At 38.7% G+C, this 24,752-nt stretch overlaps 1 protein-coding gene across 1 annotated transcript in view; it reads left to right on the plus strand.

Moving 5' to 3' along the window:
• The window catches only part of LOC134535357 (galactose mutarotase-like), a 328,406-nt gene extending 307,655 nt beyond the window's left edge, over positions 1–20,751 (plus strand). Inside the window, exons 2-4 of the mRNA XM_063374427.1 lie at positions 3,529–4,017; positions 7,412–7,655; positions 20,326–20,751. Coding sequence (XP_063230497.1) covers positions 3,539–4,017; positions 7,412–7,655; positions 20,326–20,751 — 1,149 coding nt within the window. The 5' untranslated portion in view covers positions 3,529–3,538. The remainder of the gene's footprint in view (positions 1–3,528; positions 4,018–7,411; positions 7,656–20,325) is intronic.
• Positions 20,752–24,752: the final 4,001 nt, after the last annotated feature.

Below are 24,752 nucleotides of genomic sequence, written 5' to 3' on the forward strand. Positions count from 1 at the left end.
AATACCAAATAGTTATTTTGTCTATGCATCAAGTTACTAATAGACTAAATATCAATGTAAAATAGACTAAATATCCACGTATTTTTTAATTCAGTAAAATAAATTTTAGTAACGTAAGTTATTAAGAAGTATAATTGACCAGATATTTTTCTACCGTGAGTGTAAAAAAAAACAACTAGGCGATTAGAGCAAAAAACTTTCAGAAAACCTTGTAAAACGGTGAGTGTTTATTGCTATCAACAATATAATATTACAACCTATCTTAATATAAATAATACATGTGAGAATACTCAAGATTATATTTGGATTAATAAATCTGTTTTATGTTCCTAAACATTTCAGAAAGTAAAATATTATGACATAATGAACAGAATTTAATGAAAATAAATAGATAAATATACTTTCTATGTCGATATTTTTTGCATTTGTACTATTCCGGTTAAATCATAATTTAATATTGTATTTACCTTACAACATTTTAACGGACAATCATCAAAAACTTTATATCATTTTTTTGCGTAAATTAATGTGATCTGATTTAAGTAATATTTTTTTGTAATGAGTACAAACTTATTTGAGGTAACCTCAAAACTGCTCAATAGTGACCATAACATTTAATCAGTATAAAACAGTTGTGTAGACACTATTCAATTAATTTGTTGTTCCGCATACAGAAGCTCGTAAAAATTCCACATTTTGTTCAGGCTAAAGGTGTCAATGTTGTAAATATGTAGAGTCGCAGTATATGCGAAAAAAAATGCTAAAAATCCGAAAATACTTTTATTCTATGCTCTTTCACTTCCTCTTTTCAAATCAACAGGCGGAGAAAAGACATTCCAAATACTTTAGGAGATATCGAATTTTTTTAATTTTCATCACAATACCTGCGTATTCATGCTGCGATTACCATTGTTTCTTGTTTATGAGTATCTATTATGTTTATTATTGGACAATTTTGTCACGTGACAGTTCCGTGATTGGCCAGTATTCAAATGAACCAATACGTGATTATTTATTTATTTATTTATTTATTTATTAATGTTCCGTCGGAGGTATCGCGACGTAGGTGAACGACTACATCATTTCCTTCTAATGGCAAAGGTACCCGCCTCCAACTTAGGTGGGCTTTTAACGTTTCTAATTTTAAAGTACTTATTTTTTATTTGGATATTGTTGCGCAAGTAATAAGTAACAAAAAAATTTTAAATGACTTGTTAATGTTCATCATTTGTCCAGGTTTATTAGGTCAGGTCAGTTACATTATAAATACTTTAAAACTAAAGAACCATTAAAATTAAATCATATTATTTTTAATGTACGCTTAGTTTGAAAGTATTCATAATGTAACTGACCTGACCTAATCGACCATTTTAGTTCCTACTGTTCATCCTTTGTCCCGGTTTGTTTGGTCAGGTCAGTTACATTATAAATATTTTAAAACTAAACAGCCATTAAAATTAATTCACATTATTTTTTATGTCCGCTTAGTTTGAAAGTGTTAATAATGTAACTGACCTGACCTAATCGACCATTTTATTTATTACGCATTCACGAACACACGGCAAAATAACAAAAATGGCATCGTTCGAATGGTTGTACAGGTGTTGTATTGCTAAATTAAAAAATTCGATATCTCCTAAAGTATTTGTAATTTCTTATCCCCGCCGGTTTTAATGAAAAGAGGAAGTGAAAGAGCATAGAATAAAAGTATTTTCGAATTTTTAGCTTTTTTTTCGCATATACCGCTACTTTACATATTTACCTTCAATTAATTTGTTGTTCCGCATACAGAAGCTCGTAAAAATTCCACATTTTGTTCAGGCTAAAGGTGTCAATGTTGTACAGGTACTTCACTTAATATTAAGCTGACGGCTGAAAATTGTGACATAAAAAAACATAGGTCATATATTATTCATTTTGTAAGCTGTCAAATTCTGAATGTTCGCTTATCAACTTTCAAAATGTAATACCTCATCATGGACAGAATTGTACCTAGTTCATAGCATTCAGGATTTTAGTGAGAGTGATTCGCCGTATATAATTATTAGGTGATAAACAAGAAGCTGAAGTACTACCTACTTTTTTGGACAGAACATTATACATGTCAGTCAGAACATGCGTTGTAATGGGTTTATTCACAGTGATCCAGTTAGTAAATTGGATTATTTTTTTTTAATTCTTAATAATAAACTTTCTTGATTAAAGAAGGAACATAACCCGTTATTTTGGGATTTTTGTTTATAATTTATATTTAGAATTAGCTATCTTAATACGAAAAGACACAGCTATGTTTATATTTCCAAGTTTACTTACGCTGTTATTGTCTATTGTAATTGAACAAGTTAGTTTATTTTCTTTTCAATTCAAATCGTTTTATTTCAATAGAAATTGTTTATTTCGATTATGTTACATGTTATTTCACTTTATTTCATTTATTTGAGTATATTTGGTTACATTTAATTCATTTATTTGGTTTTAATTCATTTTGTTTGATACATTAGGTTTCAATTCATTTAATTTGGTTCCATTTCATTTCCATTTGTTTTGTTTCAAATTATTTAGTTAGTATCATTTTCATAAGTATAATGATGTATCATTGCAACACATTTCAATTAGTAACTTTTTATTCTATATGTTTTAATTCAGATCATTCAATCCGTTTATTTTCGTTTCAATTCAAATCATTTTTATTTCATTACAATTCGTTTATTTTGACTCCGTTGCATGTTATTTCACTTTATTTCACTAATTATCATAAAAAGCTTCAGTTTACTTCAAATTTACACTAGGTTGCATATGTTAACCTAATCAACGGTCAGAAACAATGTCATGTGGTTTATCGACCGATAACTAAACAATTCGTATAGTTTTGACAATGTCTGGACAGTATTAAAAACAATTAGAGAGTGATAAATATGATTACCTCCAATAGAGCACTTTTTTCAAAATCTTCAAACCCTTAAACCATCTAACCTTTTATTTTCATCGTTCATTCTTACTTAGGATACTCTACAGACCCAGTTTGAGTGAGAAAACATTTAGTTATTTTTCGTACAATCGCTCGAATACTATTGTACCTAGATACCTTTACGAAATTTTTTACTCAAGTAAAAGATTGGAATTCTTCAAACTACCCATTAAATTTTACATCGCATTGAGCCTTCTGTACACACACACACACACACAAACGCATACGTTTTTTACAAAATTACCTCATCATTTTCAGTTAACTGGGGGAAAAAAATTGCCTATTTGTAAATAGAATCATCAAACCTATAGTGTTAGGGGAGAAAACATGTCTAAAACTGTTACGGTGACGGCACAAAACTATTGTTAAATTGTTTTTAGGGAATGAGTACAACTGTAATAATACTGTACATAGACACGAAGTTATGGTGTTGAGAATCTCTTCGTGTGTTATCTCTCCCTGAAACGAAAAGAAACCATCAATAAATCGATCATTTAAAAATTGTTACGGGATCAAATTGTTTCAGTCAGTGTGACGTCGTTTGTTGTTTTTCTTCCCAGCGCGCCGACGATGCTGTTCGACCCCGAGACGTCGATCGTGGAGGACGGCTACGGATCGATCTTCGACAACGAGACGGGCAACCAGGTGATCGTGCGCCGCTACACGCTGACCAACTCGGCCGCCATGGCGGTGCAGGTGATCAGCTACGGCGCGACCCTCGCCTCGGTCTGCGTGCCCGACGCCGACGGCGTGGTGAACGAGGTGACCCTGGGGTTCGACGACCTGGAGGGCTACCTGGCCAACGGGGCGATGGTGGGCGCGACGGTGGGGCGCGTCGCGAACCGCGTCTCCAACGGCTCGTTCCGCGTGGACGGCGTGGAGCACTGCGTGCCGCAGAACGAGGGCACCAGCAGCCTGCACGGCGGGCCGAACGGCTTCGACAAGGCCGTGTGGCGGGGGCACCTGGAGGGCGGCAAGGTGCTGGTCATGAGCCTGCTCAGCCCCGACGGCGACGCCGGGTACCCGGGCGACCTGCTGGTGAACGCCAGGTGCGGCTGCGGCCTTGCCGGGGATTACACCTCACCATCCTAGCATATGACTTGGCTTTGGCTACTTGTTGAAGTCAACACTTGTGAACTGCGTGGTTGTCACGATAGTTGTGGTCGCCCGCGTGAAATAGTAGTTGTAACATCGCGGCGCTTATTGCAGTGTGCGTATACCGTCTCTTTCCAGTACACTATATAAATCTGCTGTCAGCGCTGTCTTTGTTTTAGTATGCTTTGTTGCCAGATTTTGGTATATCCATAGAGCACAAAATTTTAGGCTGGTAGATGAGGAATTTAAGCTTCTTTTGGGGCATCTCTATAATTAATTAAATACATAATTTTAAGCAAATATTATTTTTTTTTCATCGACCGACGATCGAACCGAGTACAGGAATCAATCCAATAAATATATTGGTAGGTAATTTGTAAATGATTTATGGATTTTTTTCGTAATTTTTCGATGTAGCGGCCAAGATGGCCGACAATAGTGGCGGATGCTACGACAGCTGACAATCTGGTGACACACTACTTCATTCTTGCGAAGAAAAAATAAACCAGTATGGTGGCAGCGGACTGTATCAGATGAAAACAAGATGCCGGATGCAAGATAGCTGCCATAACGTCAAACTGGTTAGCGTATTATATTCCTTGGCATAAGTGGTGGGGGTTCAGTCTGCCAGCAAGCACCATTGAGTTGTATTATTATTAGTTTCCCCTTACCAAGTTCGAAACGAGGACTCTATGGACCAACACGAGTGTTTTTTTTTTTAAATTTTACTAAATTTGTAATTAAATTATTTTTTACAATTTTTAATTTTTTCTCTTTTTTTTTTATAGAAATTACAGATTTTCAAAATTGTGGGCGTGTACTCATAATACAAGATGGTGTTATCCAAGACGGCGGAAATTTCTAGGATCCTAGATGGTGGACTCCAAGATGGTGGAAAATTTATATACTTCAAAATGGTGGCTGTGATGACGTAAACCAAGATGTCGGCCAGGTTAAATGTCAATATTAAAGGTCAAATGTCCCAGCAATTTACTGGATGGCAGGTGGGAAATTTAAGCTGTATTAGTGACTTTCAGACCTTCCACAATTTTTTTGGGAAATAAAGCGGAAATCTTCTCGAAACCGGAATTTTTCCCTCTAAAAGGGTATTTTTTCAATTATATTTTTTGAGATTTTTTAGGTGGAATTGTTTTCATGAAAACTGAAAATTCCGGGTTATTTTGGTGAATATTTGGTCAATTTTGGAGAACTGTGGGTCAATTTTTGCGAATTTTGTAGATCAAGGTCATCTGCCGTAACGTCAGAATCCAAGATTGCCGATTCCCGGCTTCAGCTCTAACTCTGAGGCGGCCATCATTTTAAGCTGTTGTCGTGATGTGAGATCTGTGTAGGCGGATGCTGTTGTATAAAACATTTTCCTTTCATTCATCGGTAATCTGACATTCCATCGCTTTCTCCCTTGTTTCTCGTATTTTCATAGCACAGCACGCACTGCCCTCAAGCGTTTCGCCGGTGAGTTCCGAGCATATATGTATTGTGTGTTGATTTGCGGTTATCTGGTAATGTTGTATTACCCCTTAAAATAAGTACCGTGAATCTTGAAACATCTTGTATGTATTGTTTCACTCCGAGTAGTTCCTTAGCCTGCCGTCGACAACAGTTAATGATGCTGAAATATGGGGAATCAGCAGTTTATATACCACTAGGTCTTCGAATACTAATGCGTGAATTTAAATGGATTTTTTACTGCGATTGCTTCTTGAAGCCAATGCATCGTCTGAAGAAGAGGACGCATTACAGATTCCGAACCGTCGTGAATCGTCGTCTTTATCTTCTTACTTGGTTGTTTTATTTCCGTTGTGTGTCCTTTATGTTTGGAATTTCGTAAGTTCCACCAGTTCTAAGTTAAGTGTTCCTAACTTTTAATTGTTTGAAGTTAAGTATTTATAACTGACTGACTAGCTGTGCCCGCGACTTCGTCCGCGTGGAATAGTGTCTTTTGGTAGCATTTTTAATTATTTAGGCTAATTATTATACAAATAAGACACATACGTATAAATACTTTAATGAGCTATTTCACCCCTCCCCCCTCCCCCTCCCGCGCGGCAGCACAGCTCTCATTGTGTACGTCGCGGTGCTTGGCACGTTTATTACTCGCGTTAACTTCAGTTTCACATTTTGTAATGACTCTGTAAATGTTACATCAGAATAGCTCTAATATTTTGTCTCTTGTCGCAAACTTATAAAACATTCACATAAACCTTGCATATTTCCATACAAACTTTCATCCTCTATTCCTTATTGTTATTTTACACCCATGAGGGTGAAACTTTTACAAACTTTGAATGTCATATTTATTTATATAGAATCAACAGCCTAAAAAATAAGTTTCAAGCTTCTAGCTCTCAAAATGACGATACTTCCATACAACTTTTCATCCCCCCTTTTAACCCCTTACAACCCTTTTTTCGCATTAAAAAGTAGCCTATGTCATTTTTCAGGCTCTAGACTATCTGGGTACCAAATTTCATTTAAATCGGTTCAGTGGTTTTGGCGTGAAAGCGCGACAGACAGACAGACAGAGTTACTGTCGCATTTATAATATTAGTAAGTAAGTAAGGATAACAGTATAAGTTTTTTTTCTTTGGTTATATCATTCCTGAGTTACGTGACTCGGTGTTACGTGTTTATAAATCACGACCGTTCTGAGATTTTATGTTTTAATGTTATGTTCGTTTTAACTGATGGTGTTTATAAGATATATGGGTGTTTTTGGTATGACTGTGTTATTATTTTATATTTACGTTCCACACGGTTAAACTTGCCGAATTTTTGAGTGGCTGAACTTTCACAAATTAAAAAAGTATATAAATATCACATACATTTTTTTATAATTAGCTGGCAAAGTTGCATTTTTAATTTATTTTTTTTTACTTTGACTAAGAATAATGAAATGAAATATAAAACTGGAACTTTTTAGGTTTAAAGTCAATTTTACTGGCTACAGTGTGAATTTGTTTAATATTTACAAAAAAAAATATTTTTTTTCATTTTAGCTGGCTTTCTAAAATCCTCATAATTTAAACGATTTAAAAAATTTCACGAAATTGAATACTTTGTCTTAATAGAAATTGAACTTTACCTCGTAGTAGCCACCAGCAATGCCTTTAAACCCAAAAAGTTTCAGTTGTTAATTCTACTTCGTTCTCCTTATATATATATATATATATATATATATATATATATATATATATATATATAGCACAAAAAATTCAAAAAAAATTAACTTTGCCAACTAATTATGACAAAAAGTATTATGAAGTTGGTCCACTAGAGAAGTCTCCAAGTGTAGGGTAAGACAGTGCGCTGTAACGGGACTGCCGCCAGGTACTTCCTGACGACGGACAACGCCCTGGTGATCAGCACGACGGCCACGTGCAGCCGCAAGACGCCGGTCAGCCTGACCAGCCACCCCTACTTCAACCTGGCGGGCCACGAGGCCGGGCCCAAGGGCCTGTTCGAGCACGAGGTGTGCGTGAACGCCAGCAGGTACCTGGCGACCAACCAGTGGAAGGTTCCGACGGGCGAGCTGCGCAGGGCGGAGGGCGTCATGGACCTGAGGGTCCCGCAGGTGGGTCCTGTCTCCCGCGCCACACGTGGTCGAGTCATCTCTGGACAGTGTGCTTGTACGTTGGATACGAGCAGGGGCGCAACAACAAGGGGGGGGGGGCAAGGGTATCTTGCCCCCCCCCCCCACTGAAACCATGAAGTGATGGCAAACGGGGGCAAATGAAGTGCCGTGTAATCAATTTTTAAATAATAAAACTGCTTAAATAGCACCATTTTCCACCTTGAAATATAAATTTTCCCGGGGCTGGACCCCCCGACCACCAGCTTCAACAGGGGGGATCGATGATTCTTTATAAAAAAAAAGTATATTGTCCCCCCCTCCTTTTGAAAATTTAGTTGTTGCGTTCCTGAATACGAGGGTTGTCCGGAAAGTTTCCGACCGCAGCATGAAGATGCCAGCACTCGTCAACAAAAACTGGGGAATGTGTTGACTCGTGCTTTGGAATGTATTCTCTGGAATTTCAGCAAATTTTGAACGTGTATTTGTTTGTTTGTTTGTTTTTTTTTTTTTTTTTTACAATTGTTTGCGTGAGTCAATGAGCATGTTTTTTTTTTGACGTGACAACGTCTTATAAATCGATGAACGCCGGCTGCACGCACGAAAAAGTGTCCCGTTACGCTCTGTTCCGTTACGCTGTCGGCGAGTGCGGTAATAATAGGTTATGTTACAATTTACTAAAAAATTATGGTGATTCATATAATTGATGATATATATTTGATTACAGTTTATTTATATGAAAACTTGTTCATAATTATATTTAAACTTTATAGCTAAACGCCAGTTTTTAAAATTAATTACAAGTCATCTACACGTGAACTGTTTCGTCGACTGTTTATAAAGTGAAGTGAAAAGTTAATGTGGTTTTCATTGCGTATTACAACAACAATTTCGGCAATAAAGGTTAATTATTCTTGCATTTTAAAAATCTGATTACGAGTATAATTTCAAGTGTTTATTCTTTTATTATTAAAATAAAATGATTCAATTTTATTCATAAAAGTATGCAATCATTTCATAAATGTTTTGTTATGACGTCACGTTAAACTATCGTCCGTAAACCGTCTTTACAGACAACCAATTTTTTTTTGTGAAAATGGATAATTGATTATCGAGCTGTGAAAGGCAATACTCCCAAATTAAAGACGAGTTGGACGCTGTGTACTGGGACTCGGCGCCATCACTTACCACAGTGATATTTCGGGCAGCTGAATTCAAACATGGTAGAAACCAGCCTGGGTGACGATGGACGTTTGCGACACCAGAAACTGCGAAGGGGGAATCAGCTTAAAAAAAAAAAAAGGCAAAGACTGTTCCTTTGGCCGGGAAATTTATGATGATTGTTTTCTGGGATAGTCATGGAAATATTGTCTTAATCATTCATCTTAAAACAGGAAGGAAAAAACATGACAGGAGCAAACTTCGCATCATTACTTGACAAGTTTAAGGTATAAATTACAGAAAAGGGTCATATTTGCAAAAACAAGAAAAAATTTGTTTCATCAAGACAATGCACCAGCTCACACCTCAGCGGTTGCTATGGCTAAAATCTACGAACTGCGGTTTGAACTGCTTGACCACTCTTCTTACTCACCAGATCTAAACTCAACTGACTTTTGATTGTCCCTAGGCTAAAAGTTGCGCTCGGATGACAGGGATTTTTGTCGAATGAGGAGGCCTTCACCTTCGTAAACAACAATTTTGCAGAGATTCGCGCATACGATTTTTAAAAAAAACAACTGCGCCCAAAATTTCTGAAATTTCAGAGAGCATATTCCAAGTCATGCGCAAACACATTCCGAAATTTTTGTTGACGAGTGCTGGCATCTTCATGTTGAGTTCGGAAACTTTTCAGACAACCCTCGTACTACCGATGTGCATGCAATAAGCAAAAACTTTAAAATATACAGAAATTATTCCATAGAACATAATTTTAACGTTTACATTCATCAACCCCATTTCACAATCACCATTTCGCAAGCACAAGCGGGCCCCATCAGTGAGGGCTTCCTAAAACAGGGGGCCCCGGGACCCCCTGTTTCCCCTCCCCCGGATCTACGCCCATGTCGTTAGCAATAATTGTTGGTTTTGGTATTCATTACTGCCCGTTAGATTTATACATAACAATTTCCGAACGTTCTGTAAAAGAGTATAAAAGCTTCGAAATATGTTAATTAAGCCTTGTCCTGCCGCAAATGGTATGTATGAATAGCTTAAAATGTAATTTTAAATCATTTTCGCCGTGATTAACCATTTTACACAATATCGCTTTCAAAACAAAAACTGCACTGTGAATTGCAGAAAGAAAGACATTGTTTTAAAAGAAAATGTACGAAAAATTTGCAATAGGTTTATTTTATTGTTTTTACGGTGTTCTGCCGTTTAAAACTTAAACATTAAACCTAGTTCTTGTTTGTTTCTTTCTCATAGCCGTATTCGCGCCTTATAGTGTTTAAAACTTCCGTTCAACATCTTTTTTTACTGTGAAATAATTTTACAATTTAGATTTTAGGTTTGGAATTCTTAGACCTAACTATTGTCTGTGTACTTTTTTTTTTCATTTGTTATTTACCTTCACAATGAGCCAGTAAATCCTGAGATGTAACAGATCACTTATCAAACTATAAAATATTTTATTTTAGTCACCGCAGTGCATAACACTTGTAGCTTTAGGAAGGCACGATAGTATTCAATAAAAACGCACCGGTATACGCTTCGGAAGAATAATTTTGCTATGCCATCCAATGCTTCTGTATTTTAAATACCTGCCACCTTTTAAGCTTTATGCATAAAATTTACTTATTATTGTAGAGTTCGTGATGTTACGCAAATATGTTGTATTTACTCATCTTAAAAAATTTCATAATGAAAGTGCTATTTGAGTCTGTACTCTGGAAATCTCGAGGTGAAAAAAAAAAAAACATTGACGTGTCTCACATTGCCTGTTGCTAGATGAGAAACTTTGTTTATACGTTGTTTCGTGTAGTTGTTGATCGCGTAGTTGGCTTCTCTGAAGGATATTTGATGGATTTTTAGAAAATGGTGTTTTTATGGTCTTCACCCAGTGACTCAGTGTGCTATTTTTACGTTTATTTTAACAACTGGCTCCGATCAGCATCCAGACTACATTTCACTCCGATGGCCGTGATAACGACTCCACCAAGCCGGAAAGTGTTTATTGGTTATTCGCAGTCACTCCAGCGAGATTGCAACTCTCGGGCTGGGACGTGGGAAGTGGTCGGTAGCAGATGGCACTGCCAAGTCGCCCCCAGGCAGCACAAACCCCCCGCGCACTGCCGGCCCCCGGTACCCCAGCAGGTCGCAGGGCACATCCCAGCCAACAGCGGGAGAGATGCGCGCGCCCCGAGAGACGACCGCAGACTAAACAACTGAGGCCTGGTGTTCTAGCGCAGTTTTTTTTATAGGGTCCGATCGCAGCTGAGCTGTGATTGGTCCCTGTGGTCGGCCCTAAATGGCGGATGGATGGAAAACGCAGGTGGATGGTCTGTCCAATCAGGAAGCATTTGCATTGAAGGAGCCACAAGCTAGCCTTTCGTTAGTTCTTCTATGATGATTGTTAATGATTTTTGCAAAGAAAATAATTCCAGATTTAAATTAATTGGTAGCCTTCTTCTCTAGTACGAGATTTTTATTTATCTGTTGAGAGACATGCTCTAAAATTTTGTGAAACCTTGTGTGGTAAAGTGAAGTCTTATTACTTGAGGTGCAATACCAATCATGTCAAGGGCGCAAATCTTAAGGATTCGCAAGGGGTTCCAGCGGAGATTTCCAGGGAGGGGGGGGGGGTTTGCCCGAGAGTTTTCTACGTGGGGTTAGCCGATAAGTCATCTCTGGATACGGTGCCTGTATGTTGTATTCTGCCCATATTTTGGCCTACGTACATTCATTAAGCAGAAAAAATTAAAATATACAGAATGTTTTCCATAAGGCATAGTTTTGACATCAACCCCGTTCCACAGTCACTCGTTTTTGCGAGTGCAGACAACCGCCCCCCCCCCCCCCTCAGTGAAAGGCTTCCCAATTCCAGTTGGGCCGTTCCCTCCGACCGCTCCTCCTGGAATCTACGTCCATGATTCGTGTCATAATCAAAAAGATGATAGTGAATTAGTGGTAGGACCTTGAACAACATGTTTATTAATGGATACTCTTGAAGTTTAGGTAAAATATGTCTACTTTACCTGTGGCATGTGATTATTTAGAATATAAATTCCCTTTTGAGAGCGAGGTATTAAAACATGCTAAAGTAGAATGATTAAGTGGTAATGAAAATCCACTTGTTATTCCATTCGTTATTTTGTGAAGTTGTTCTGCATCATTCTTCCTGTTAAAGAAGTGTTGCAATGGAAGAAATTCACAGATAATTTACAGCCCATATAATTGATGATAACATTTAAGTAATTGTTGATAAATATACCAAAGTTGACTCTGAAATAGGCTAACTTGTCTGATACATGAGGAATTGGTGGGCTGTTTAAGAATGGCATTATATTCTATGTACCCCATAGTAACGAAGAATGTGAGCGCATCTTAAACTTGGCGAAGAAAAACAAAACAACTCGGATCATCCATGTTAAACGAGACTCTTCCATCACTGTCTGTTTTAAAGTGCAATAAGTCTGGTGCTTTTCATGGACAAAGTTCTAATAATGATTATTTTTTTTGCAAAAAGGAAAGAAGGTGACTTCTACAGCTTTGAAATCTAAACAAAGTTCCACACTAAACTGTAAAATCATACTTTATTTTCCAGGGTATGTTTGTTTTGAAAATCAAGTAGATAGCTCTTGTCAGAAACAATAGTTTGGTAGTGATGTACTATAAAAAGCTAAGAAGTCTATTTCTACAGCACTGACATTGAAGCGACGTTCCAATGCTAATGCTCATCCATGTGTCTAGCTGAATAGATTTCCATTTATTCACGTGAATTATTTTACTGGGAATCTACATCATAATTTTGATTTTGATTTTGAATTTTATATTTGAAATTTTTTGTTATCACGTTTTGGAACTCGATGGCTGTAACAATACTTTATTCATGCCTGTAAAAAATCTTAAGCATTTTTATAATATATATGAATAAATTTAAGCACTATATTTTCCAGGTAGGCTGTTGACTTGCTTAAGTTGGATTACAAATAAATTAATAAGGTTTGGGAAAATGTTGATTGGAAAATATTTTTACGTGAGAATTTGTTTGAATGGATTACGCACATTTAAAAAAATCCATCTATTTTACCCGTGGGGGGTTTGAAAAGTTGGCAGGTATTAAAATAAGTAATTTTATTGATTAAATATATGTTTTTTTATTTGACTAGACGTATCGTGTTCTTAATTTCAATGTTTTATTTATAAGAGGCAGGAGAATCTTGTTCAAAATCACAGCAATGATTAAGTACCCAACGTTTCAAATGAAGCATGAGGACAATAGGTAAAAAGAACTCTTACATTTGAATTGAACTCGGCTGAGTGAGACCATAATTTCAAAATAAAATATGAATTCATTCACATTAGTCCCGATCACTGTTTCATAAGCATGTTTCTGCATTCAGTCTTTCACGCCGATGAAATGGGCAACGTTTTACACATACATACATGCATACATACATTCATACATTCATACATACATACATACATACATGCGTGCGTGTGTCGTTACGCTATAGCAGGTGTCATTGATGCGATGAATAATGATGCAATTTACATACCACGCGAAGCCATTAACAGCTTTCTGCGATGTATGTACTCACTGATATCCCATCACATTGATTAATTTTGCGCCATTTGAAAACAAAAATGTTATTTTCAAACAGCGGCACAGATTTTTGCTCCACAAAACCCAATTCCTTCAATGCGTTTTTTTTTTTTTTTTTTTTTAATTTTGGTGGCACAACTAGAGATCAAACTTACTGAAGCAGTAACTTAGCAAATGATCGTGAGTTTCAGATCCAAACGCTTGAAATAGATTTTTAAAAAACCTCTACACTTCAACCAATGTGCCATATACATATGAACACTTAGGTTATGGAATCTGAAACGACACAATCACTTTTTACTCTGTTGGAACGAAAATATGCATTTTAAACCTCATTGTCGCAGATTTCATATTTAAATAGTTCTCGCCTAAGAGCAAAATGTTTGTACACGCCAGCTAACAAAGGCGAAGATGCATTTAGACATTGCAGTCATCCTGCTGGAACTATGTCACATGGGACTCCCATAACTCTGTTAATTATGCGTTTCTGGTGACCTTGATGTCGAAGAGATGATAAAACTCATATATGTACCTATTAGTCAGTGGAGTGGTTATCGGTCCTGGGGGTTTATTCTAAGTTTCTCATTAATTCTATCATAAGTTTGCGATATCGATTCCGACATACTGCTCAGTCACCGATCGGAACAAATAATTTTTACCGAGAAGTGTTTGAAATTCTATTATAAGTGCTCAATCGGTACGAAGGTCTGCTCTCTCGGCAACGTTCGGGTCTGAATATTCCCACTACTTCTCTCTTCCTTCCCCTCTCGGAGTTACAGAAGAGAAACATGACGTCACTAAACAGCCGTTCAATCTTCATAATTTATCACCAAATAGTAGTCATTTATATTAACGGTCAGATATTGTAGAAATATGGAACATCATGCATTAGATATAATACAGAATAGCAAATGAAAGAAACATCGTGACTTCGTTTAGCACAAAGCAAAGGAAATTTAGAGTGAAGTGTCCCGCTGTATGCCGATAAATCTTTGCATTTAAATTAGAGGAAAATGGTATTTGTCCGATGAAAAATCCTATACGGTATACACGAGGGAGATAATGATAAATTTGATGTAACACTATATGTTATTTAAATATCATTCTTATAAGTCAGAAAGGCGGTAAATTTCAACCCAGTGTTTTTACGGCTGCTGAGAAAATTCGTACATTAAATATAGAAACACTTAAAGAATACGCCTTTAAAAGTTTAAAACAGAATACCGGTCAACAAAAAATAAATACGAGCATAATCATGCTCTACATTTTTTTCAAAGTAGTTATATATATATATATATATATATATATATATATATATAATAGTACAAAGAAAAATTGTATCAGTTAAGTTAGTTCGGCGGACAGTCTGCCTTGGGAGTTCCAAGTCATAGCAGATGTATGTACATGCAAGTGCGTTCGACATACGTGAGTAGATTTCGCACCACGCGGTTATAAACAGTTTCAGCCCGGCTCTGCCTGCTTACATCCACACCTACATAGCAAACACCGTCGTATAATCCTGTTAACATGGATGCGCAAACACGTACGAAACGCTTCAACACGCTTTGTGTGAAGTGTCAAACAAAGCCAATGGATGGATCTACACAACTGGATGGACGAGACACTCCACACAACAGGAAGACGAACTGGTGCTGTCCAGATGGACGGTCGCCAACGATGAGTGCATTGACACATCGCGAGAAGATCATGCGAACGACGGACGGTACATCCCAGATTCTACCAGCATCGTATGAGTCAATTTTGGCCGACGTTGCAATTGCCCTAGGAAAACCTCAAAACAGTGCGCGCGATCAACCTGCCTGTTGAAGTTAACAATTGAAATATTATTAATGCTCTGGCACCGTAAGACAAAATTTTGTCTTTAACCTCTGGGCTCTGGGTAGGGGTTGGGACATTACAAATCAAATACAAGGTGGAAACCGGAGTACGTGTTGTAAAGACTGCCGTGGATAGTGGAAGGTCGCACAGGCGTGGCCGTGTACGACAGTCAGCCACAGACGCGCAGTACCTGCATGTAGCGTGCCGGCTTCGCGCGGATGACCTGCCCCACAGCACCGCGCCGCGTCACGCACTCGAGGGCTCATTGTACAGAAAAAAATAGACACAAATTGACCAAATAAACAACAACATTTGAACATTTATTAAACTTCGGTCATTACTTCGTCTTGGTTGTAGGAATCGAGATCTGCGGAGTACGCTCATTTGTTTTTTTTTGTTAGAAAAAAGGGCGGGGGGTTTACAACTCCTCCTATGGGGGGGGGGGGGGGGTGGAAATTAAACAAGGGAGGGGAAGATTTGTAAAATAATTTGCACAAAGTAGGTCGAGTAAGGTATCGTTCATTAAAGTTTTTATTTTTTCTGAATCAAATAAAACGATAGACTATTGATCGAATTCGACGATAGTCATATATTTTAAAAGTTATGATCTATTTTATGTGAAAAATACAGTAAAATCGCAATATTTTACGGCTGAACAATATTTTATAAGGCGCAAATAAATAAATAAATAATTAGTAGTACCTACATATTATATGAATTGAATCGTGTTTTCCAGGGCATGTTGATGAATTTTTAAAATGTAAAACAGTAATTATAAAGAGCCATCCAAAGTAGGGAATGTTGGAATTCTCCCTCTGTTCTTTTGTAATCCTGCCCCCCTCCCCCCTGTTACTTGTTATGTCGTACTACTGTTGTCGAATCATTCATTGGTGGTTACTGTCTTATGTAATATGATTTGGATAACGTTGACATGATTCCCGAAGAAAATTAAGACATTGAAAATCCAATATTAGACTTCGGTATTTCACCCCCTAATAGATAAATAATTTTCTCAAACACAGTTAACATTGATTTCACAACTAAAATTCTGTAAAGTTATGGATTCAGTGCATATAAATGATGATTTTTGTTCGCAAATGTTTCATAGCAGAGAGATGCATCTGAACATTATAAAAATTTCGATTCTATATTTCATAGTCAGTAGTGGATTGGAATATGCATTTGAACATTATAAAAAGTATGATTCTATATTTCATAGCAAGTAAGTTCCTACATTAATACCAAATCTTGCCACATTTATTAGCAGCAAATGTTTCACCTGCCCTTTCAAATGTCTCAGTCACAATACGAAGCATAATTCTACTCACACGAACTCGCGTTGCAGCTTCTATGCTCGTCTCAACACAATGCAATTAATGGCTGTTAAAGTCTTATGGTACGCAAGACATTCCTCAAAAACAACTCGTTCAGACGAGACTGCATGCAATTTATCAGCGCACGACTGCAGCAGTATTGTCGTGATAAACACAAGTCCCAGAAGTCATTAAGTCCTTCGTGAATGGTGTTGTATGTCTACACCAACGCACTGTCAGCTTCCAAAATCGAAGTCCGTATCAAAGTTTGACAGTTGCCCTCGCTCAAACACACGTCACTCCCAGCCACACTGTTGCCACACACCACACCCTGAAAACATAAAATTTCAAGTCCCGACGAATATCAATTACCACTCGTAACGGCCGACTCTGAAAATTCCAAGTCCCAATTGCAGCTGACAACCACTTGAACAACATCTGACTTCTCATCTCTCACTCAGGGCTTACCGAGGCTAAGTCCGTTTAGTGGCGGCGACTACTAGACAACGGCGAGCGAACTTGACGGTGTAGCAGTTGGGCAGGTCTCCCTCGGGCGTAATTCCGACGTCACAACATGTTGTTCGGAGCGAAGTCTCTATATAGTCCTCCAAATGGGGGGTATATATACTCCCAGAACCTCAGTCGATAGCAAAATTGAACTCTCTAGAGCAGCGGTTCCCAAACGGTCGCGACCCACTAGTGGGTCGCGACTCGATCCTAAAACTATCAGAAACCATCGAATAAACCATCAGAAAAGATAAGATAAATCGAAACAAATCGAATTGTGTGCAAACACAAATAACTGTTTTGCTACAAATTGCTTATATTTAGTCAACCATTTTTTAATCAGAACACAAATTGTTTATCAATAATAAATAGGTATCTTAAAAAAACATACATATGTATATATGTGCATAATTTGATGGTAAATTATATATACATAAGGAAGGTATACTATACAGATAAGGTTTCTTACTCCACCATGGACCGATAGACCGTGGAAAGGTGGGTCGTTAGCTGAAAAAGTTTGGGAACCACTGATCTAGAGGCATTAAACAGGAAGCGCCGCTCGTGACCACTTCCCCGCCAAGCCCGCGGAAACGAGTCCAACCGAAGTTTCCCGAGCGGCTCCGACCTTCTCGTCGCCGCGCGCTACGTCCAACTCGGAGCGCGCGCTGCGTCGAGGGAGGCTTCTTCGTGAGCGTAGGCCCAAGTCACACTCCGTGTGCGCAGACTTAGTCTGCGTAACAAAGTTTAGCATATAATAGCTTAGGCACTGTAAAATATTTTTTGAAGCCTTTATTGGTTTGAAAAACGATGAAATCTACTTAATTTCAAAACAGTATTTATATGTTAGGAGAGTTTTGAACTCATAAAAATTATATCTTCTGAGTGAGGACTCCATTACTTAACCCAATACACCACTTCTAACTTGTAGGAACGATGCGAGAAAACAATATTATAATAAGTCGTATTTCCTAGAATAATAGGTAAAAAAACTGAAATTAAGTAAATGTATTTAAATTTACTTTAATAGCAATGTAAGTTGTGCCCAAACAGTGAACGCAGGAGTATCTAGCCCACAGGCAACTGTTACCACTATGTTTCCAAGTCGACATGTTCAAAAGCGAGCTGCTGATCGTGAAGTCAGGTTCCGACAGCCCTTGTAACAGTCGGTCTCTCCCGTTCGGCGGCCAGCGAGAATCGAGACACCACGCGTAACTTAGAATACCAAACACGTGAAATCGTTCGATAATCGTCATTTTACGATCGGGAACTCCTTCATAGAATATACTTGGAATAAACCCCTCCTGAAGTAGAAGTCAACTGGTTACGATTAGTTAGTGAAACAAACCGTAGCTGTATAAAGACTGATGTGCTAGAAGGTTTTTTTTAATAGGTTGAAATTGATTTTTTTTAGTTGTGCAAAAATATTAACTAATTTGTGGCACATACTCCCCTGCTCAAAGCATAGGATGTAGACATGGAAAAATCAATTTTAAACTTCAATATAGGTTAAATTTGAAAAATCTGTGTTATAAAAAATTATTCCATACAATATTGTTGAGGTAGAAGTGATGAAAGTTGATCTCAGTTGGAAAACATGGGAAGCCGAAAAGCAGTGTGGAAGAAATGGAAATTATGTCCTTGATATCTCAGTGGAAAATAGGGACTGTACACCCTTGCATATGAAAAATCTGTGTATGGTACACGTGTACATGAGTTTTTCCAGAAAAACTTAGCCCAAGCTTTCTGGAACTATAGAAAACTAAAATAAAATTTAAAGCTTGATCAAAATAGCGAAACGAAACCTGGGTACCAGAATCACACTTGTTATATTACAATAGGATCGGGTTTTCCATGCTACGAAGGGTGATCAGTCCAACAGGCTGGAACAGTGATGCCTATGAGAGAAGAATCCCATAGCTAGATTGGGCAAGAAACCCAAAGATCATCACATCCTTGAAAAATGACCAAAGATGAACGACAATTTCACCAGAAGATTTAGCAACTTCAGCTAGAACAACTCTGACTGGTGCAAGATAGTTATGATTATAATTTATATTTTAAATATTTTGTTCAAAATATTAACATAATACTAGTACTCAAATTTGAATATTTCGAAAAAATATAAAATCACAATAAATCATACTATAAATCTATATGGACAACTATTTTTAAGTGAGCAATCGGATATTAACTGGCAGACACTAGGTTTAACACTGCCTGCGAGGGGATGTGGTGAGTGGTGGGAATCGGAACCCAACCGACACTCGGAAGAGATCATGAGGCATTTGTTCAGAGGACTAAACACGTTTTAGCATCGAGGAATTTGGTGCTGCGTAGAGGCTAAGTGAGACCTAAGTTATACTTCTGTCTTCTAAAAAAAAATACAGTTAAAAATCGAAATTCGGAAAGGGAACTAACTACTCATCCGCCCTCAGTTGTGTGTACTCTTAAATTCGTAATTCGTAGGTAATCAGAGACCACTCGGATGTGGGGTGGGTTGTTGTGAAGCGCTGCGCAGCGCTGCATACAGAAAAATCTGCGATGGTTTATGTCTATTTTCTAAGGACGATCCACATTAGCCATTTCTATCTTTCAAAATTGGTTGAAAAAAAATATTGGTTGTCTGTAAAGTTGGTTTACGGACGATAGTTTAACGTGACGTCATAACAACACATTGATGAAATGATTGCATACTTTTATGAATAAAATTGAATAATTTTTCATTGACTTATCACTATTTTGTATGGATACAAAGAAGGAGAGATACGAAATCTACAATTTAATTGATAAATTTACTTTTATTTGCACTCATTAATTCAAATATGTTTAGTACTTTAACGAACAGATTATTTTAACTATAACATTTATACATGTTTGCTATTTAACTTCTTCCAATCTGTGTTATTCTGTCAAGGATAGGACGATGATAGGAAAATTAGGAAACGAATGAGAGTGTTTCAAGTTCTTTAATGTGCCTCGAAAAAGTCAAATCGATGGTTGTTCCAATCGAGTGGAAGAGAGATAGATGCGGCGCAAGCGTACAATGAGCGTAACGGGACAATGTGCGTAACGGGACACTTCGTGCGTGCAGCCGGAGTTCATCAATTTATTAGACGTCACGTCAAAAATGAGTTACATCAAATATATTTTTCCAGCATAGTGTTAAACAATATCCAACTGAATATGTTGTTTAATTGAGATGATAATAGAGGTTCGCCCGGTCGGGCTGGGGGCCAAGCAGGTGATGGGGAAGGCGATCCCGCTGGTGGCGGGCGGCGGCTACGACCACACCTTCGTGCTGGACCGCTGGGGCGGCGACTGGGCGGCGGGCGCCGGCGAGGGCGGCTGCGGCGGCGGCGGGGGCGGCGGCGTGCAGTTCGCGGCGCGGGTCGTGCACCCGCCCACGGGCCGCACCCTGGACCTGCTCACCGACCAGGCCTGCCTTCAGCTCTACACGGGCAGCGGGCTGCCGGAGCTCGGCTCCCCCGGGGCGCTGACGGGGCGCAGCGGCGTCGCCTACGACGCGCACGGCGGCCTCTGCCTCGAGCCGCACGGCTACGTGGACGCCGTCAACCACCCGCACTTCCCCGACCCCGTGCTGCGGCCGGGCCAGCTCTACCGCCACGTGGCCGTCTACCGCTTCGGCGTCACCAAGAAGGCCACCTGAACTAGCGCTCCTGCCGCCCGGCCTTGTCTGTAACCTGCGTGTGCGAGTAAACACCTTCCACGTCGGTCGTGTTGCTTGTCTCAAACTGCCAACCTGAAACATGTATCATTCCCACGAACAAAAGTCAAGGTTCTATCCTCCAATTCTGGGAAGCCTACAACTCACGTAGTTTCGGTTTCCCAACACGTTCGTGCAACTTCGGATTTCTCTCAGAAATTGAAATTTAAAAAAATCGAAGGGTTAGGTTAGGTCAGGTCAGTCACAACGTGCTTGTTTTCATTGGAAAATTCTGATTTAGCGGCTGAAGTGGCGTTAGTACCGAAACGCAAAACTTCGGAAATCTTCGGAAATTCTTGCAGGGAACCGAAACTACGTGAGTTGTAGGCTTCCCCCCGATTCTTCCTCAAAACAAAATTAAATTCTTCGCACGCTCCTGCGTTCTGCCAGTGTTTTTGTTCTGTTAGTGAACAAAAGACGTATTGTGGAGGTTTCCAAAAGTAAAGAGGGGGAACGGGTATCACTGGGTACTACTTTTGATACCTATCAAATTTGAGACAAGTTACGCAGCACAGACTTTTCACTTACTCTTTTTTTTTTCGTTTGGGTTTAACGTCGAGTCGATACCTGAGCTCATTAGACAACCTTAAAGGCCCCCCCCCCCATATACGGTCAGTTCGTCTGTCAGTTTTCCCACGTGTGACGTCATGTCCAAACGACCAACTGCAGTGAGCGCGCGGTTCTGTCCGGCGAGAACTCTGGTATCTGGCCTGAGATCAGGGACCTCAGTTCCCCTCCGGTCAACTGACAGTCCGCTTAGGTGATCGCTAACTCCCGTCAGCTGCTCGGGAAAACTACATGATGGACGCGTGGAAAAGTGAGAGCCTTCTCATCTATTGTGGGATTCGGAGAATACGAGCTACAGCTGCAAGTTCCGAAAGGCCGCCCCGTCCGATACACTCGGAGGAAACGTTAAAAATAATTGAGCCTAATGCTTATCGTAAAGCGGTATTACGTTATAACTAATCTAATATACTTACCTAACTGAAAGAAAAATTTGATAATCTGGACAAAAAACTGAACTATGGCTACAAACGTTTAGTTTAGTTAATCTTGCAGTTTTGTTATTCCGATCTGGATTCAGTTAAACTGAGAAATGAACTGAGCATGTACGGAACCCTTACTTAACACACGACGACACACAACAGGAAAACAAGGGGAAAAACAAGTTATGGTTTATTGTAAGAAATATCTTTCACTGTGAAAAAAAAAGTGTAATTTTACACTCAATGTATGTAGAAACAGAGTTTCGACCGATGTTAATGTAATTTTACTCTTGTGTTCGGATAAAATACTATCGAAAGTTTAAAGGCAGGTACAATTGATATGGTTTGGTAAAAAGCGGACATACGCAAATTGCACTCTACTTGATTTGCGTCTTCGAAAATGTCATTCTCTCGCCATTTTGATGACCACAGTTTGCTGATTAAATGGTTTGTAGGCCCACCAAGCTCATGAAAATGTGTTGCCTTGTAACGTCTCTTTTTCTTTTTGTGCTGAAAGCGGGTTTAAAATAACAACGTCGCGATGATCCATCCACCACACGCCCATCAATCACGTGACCAACATCCAATCACGGAGCTCCAAAAATTATTTTCACTCAGCTGTCAAATGATCGGCCGGCAGATTTACCTTTCGATGGACAGGGTAATCAATACCCAGCTTTCTGCATTGGGTCAGTGGTATACTCGCAAAAAAAAACTTTACAAAACTAACTTATCTGTGAGGCTTCTTCTGTAATCATCAAGGAAAGAAGCTGCGAAGAAATTCATTTTGAAATTTGCTGTTGCTCCTACAGCGGCGTAGCGTGGGTGGGGCGGAGGGGGCGGCCCGCCCCGGGCGGCAGCCCGCGGGGGCGGGTCGCCGGTGAAGCGGGTTGAGATCTGATCTATGATTCATTCATTACATGTGTCAGACACACTATAATGTTACATTTTTATCTCAAATTTTGCGCACCAACTATTTTTTAATATTTATTTAAAAGAAAAACTGCGAAATCACTGACAGAGCTCTTTATAACGTTTGTTTGTTTACATACGAACGGCAACATCGCATCACGCCGCGCCGCCCGGCGCGCGCGAGCCGAGTTGAGAGGCACTCCTTATTATGTTAATTACTCATACAAAATCTTTTGTTTCACGCGTCGGCCCGTGTCGATGCCTCTCTTTCGCACTCATTGAATTTAGTACTACGCATTGTACTGTAAAGTTTGACCTTAACCCAGGGCAAACCAAACAACTTCCGCAAACCGGGACACAGTAAAACTCCTATATTGCCCCGTACCGCGAGCGCAGGTAAACCCAAACAAATATTAAAACCCAAACTAATAGCAGGCTTAAAAAATACTAATAAGGTTGCGAACAGTGAGAGGAGGCAGCAAGTTAAAAAGACGCAAAATTTATATGACAACATTTAATAAATATATATATATATCATAAAATCGTTTCATCACAAATCGGCGCATCCATCATAAAATACATACCCTATTACTACTTAAAAAAATAGCTATATAATAATACTAAAAAAATACTTTAACAATTCCCCCAAAAAATTATAATTTGATCATATACTTCGGAGCTCCGAAATTAAATATAATTACCAAAAAGGCATTAAAAATATATAAGAACATATTAATACAAATACAAATACAAATACAAATATAAATATAGATACGCACCGGGCGTATCACCGCTGTAAATACCAATTAACATAGGCGAAATCTAGCAAAAAATTGACACACCTTAACATGCAAATAAATATACCAAAAATTTAGCAAATTATAAATTATGCCCTTCTCAGTTAAGTCATTTTCTAACGGTCGACGCCTTTTTTCTTCTAGGTCTGGCAGGGATTGGGTGAAACACGCTGAACGTAAAATCCCAGTTTCAGTTTTATTAGTCCGTTAATTTAAATCCCAAAAATCCACAAATTATAGTTTCGCACCAGGGGTCAAAGGGGTCAATGGGGCAGAGGCACGGCTGGCACTTACTTGCTTTTTGACGTCGTGATGTCCGGTCACCACATACATTCGTTTGCTCACGAGTGTTTTTAATGGCAAACCCTTGCCATTATACGTTACCGTAGCTGCAGGTAATTGTACGGATATGACGAATCCTTCGCCATACCGTCTTGGAGTTTATTTCGGCGCACATAATTCATCCTTGGAGAATCCTCGCGATATTCACACACGCCTCACCAACCACTCGCGTTCATCGTACCAAAGCGTTCTAAATTATATAAATGAACCCCGTTCATATTCAAAAAGGAACAATCGTATACAGTTACTTCGATGTGGAACCATCACCATGGCCAACCCGCGTTTTACTTCACGTGCGCGCCCGCCTGGGCCTACCAGGCGACTCCGCTCGCCCGTATCCCCTGACGTCACACAATCAGCTGTTCTACTCGCGCGCCGTCTAGCGCAGCGATTACCAACATATTCGGTAGTGTCCTCGAACTTTCCAGACTAATTTAATAACTTAAAATATTAAACTTAAAAATAATAAGACTAAACAAGAATTACAAATTTCTTTTTTAAAACAACATATAACAAACTTAAATCCAAAATAACTCGTATTACCAGGGCATCCGAAAGATTAATAAAATACGTTAACCATTTCTGCCAACATGAACATTATCAAAGGTAGCAGCTGTAGCACACATGCTACAGTACTGATCTTTGTTTTAGTGCATCGTGAAATACCGTTACGCAATCACGCTTTACTCGTATGTTTGTTTCGCGAGAGTTTCGGATACGGAACGAAAGTCATTTTGATTGTGTTTCGATCTTTTAAATACTGTTGAATCTTCTAAAACTAAACATTTAGAACTTTACCCAATCTTTGAACTAGTTTTTGAAAATGAAAAGTGTCAAAGAAAGCGGTGCGGAATTTCGCAAAAAAAAAAAAAAAAAAGCTAAGAAAGAAGCAGATGCGAAGAAGTCT

Source organism: Bacillus rossius, chromosome 8 (genome assembly GCF_032445375.1).
Source record: "Bacillus rossius redtenbacheri isolate Brsri chromosome 8, Brsri_v3, whole genome shotgun sequence".
NCBI classification, from domain to species: domain Eukaryota; kingdom Metazoa; phylum Arthropoda; class Insecta; order Phasmatodea; family Bacillidae; genus Bacillus; species Bacillus rossius.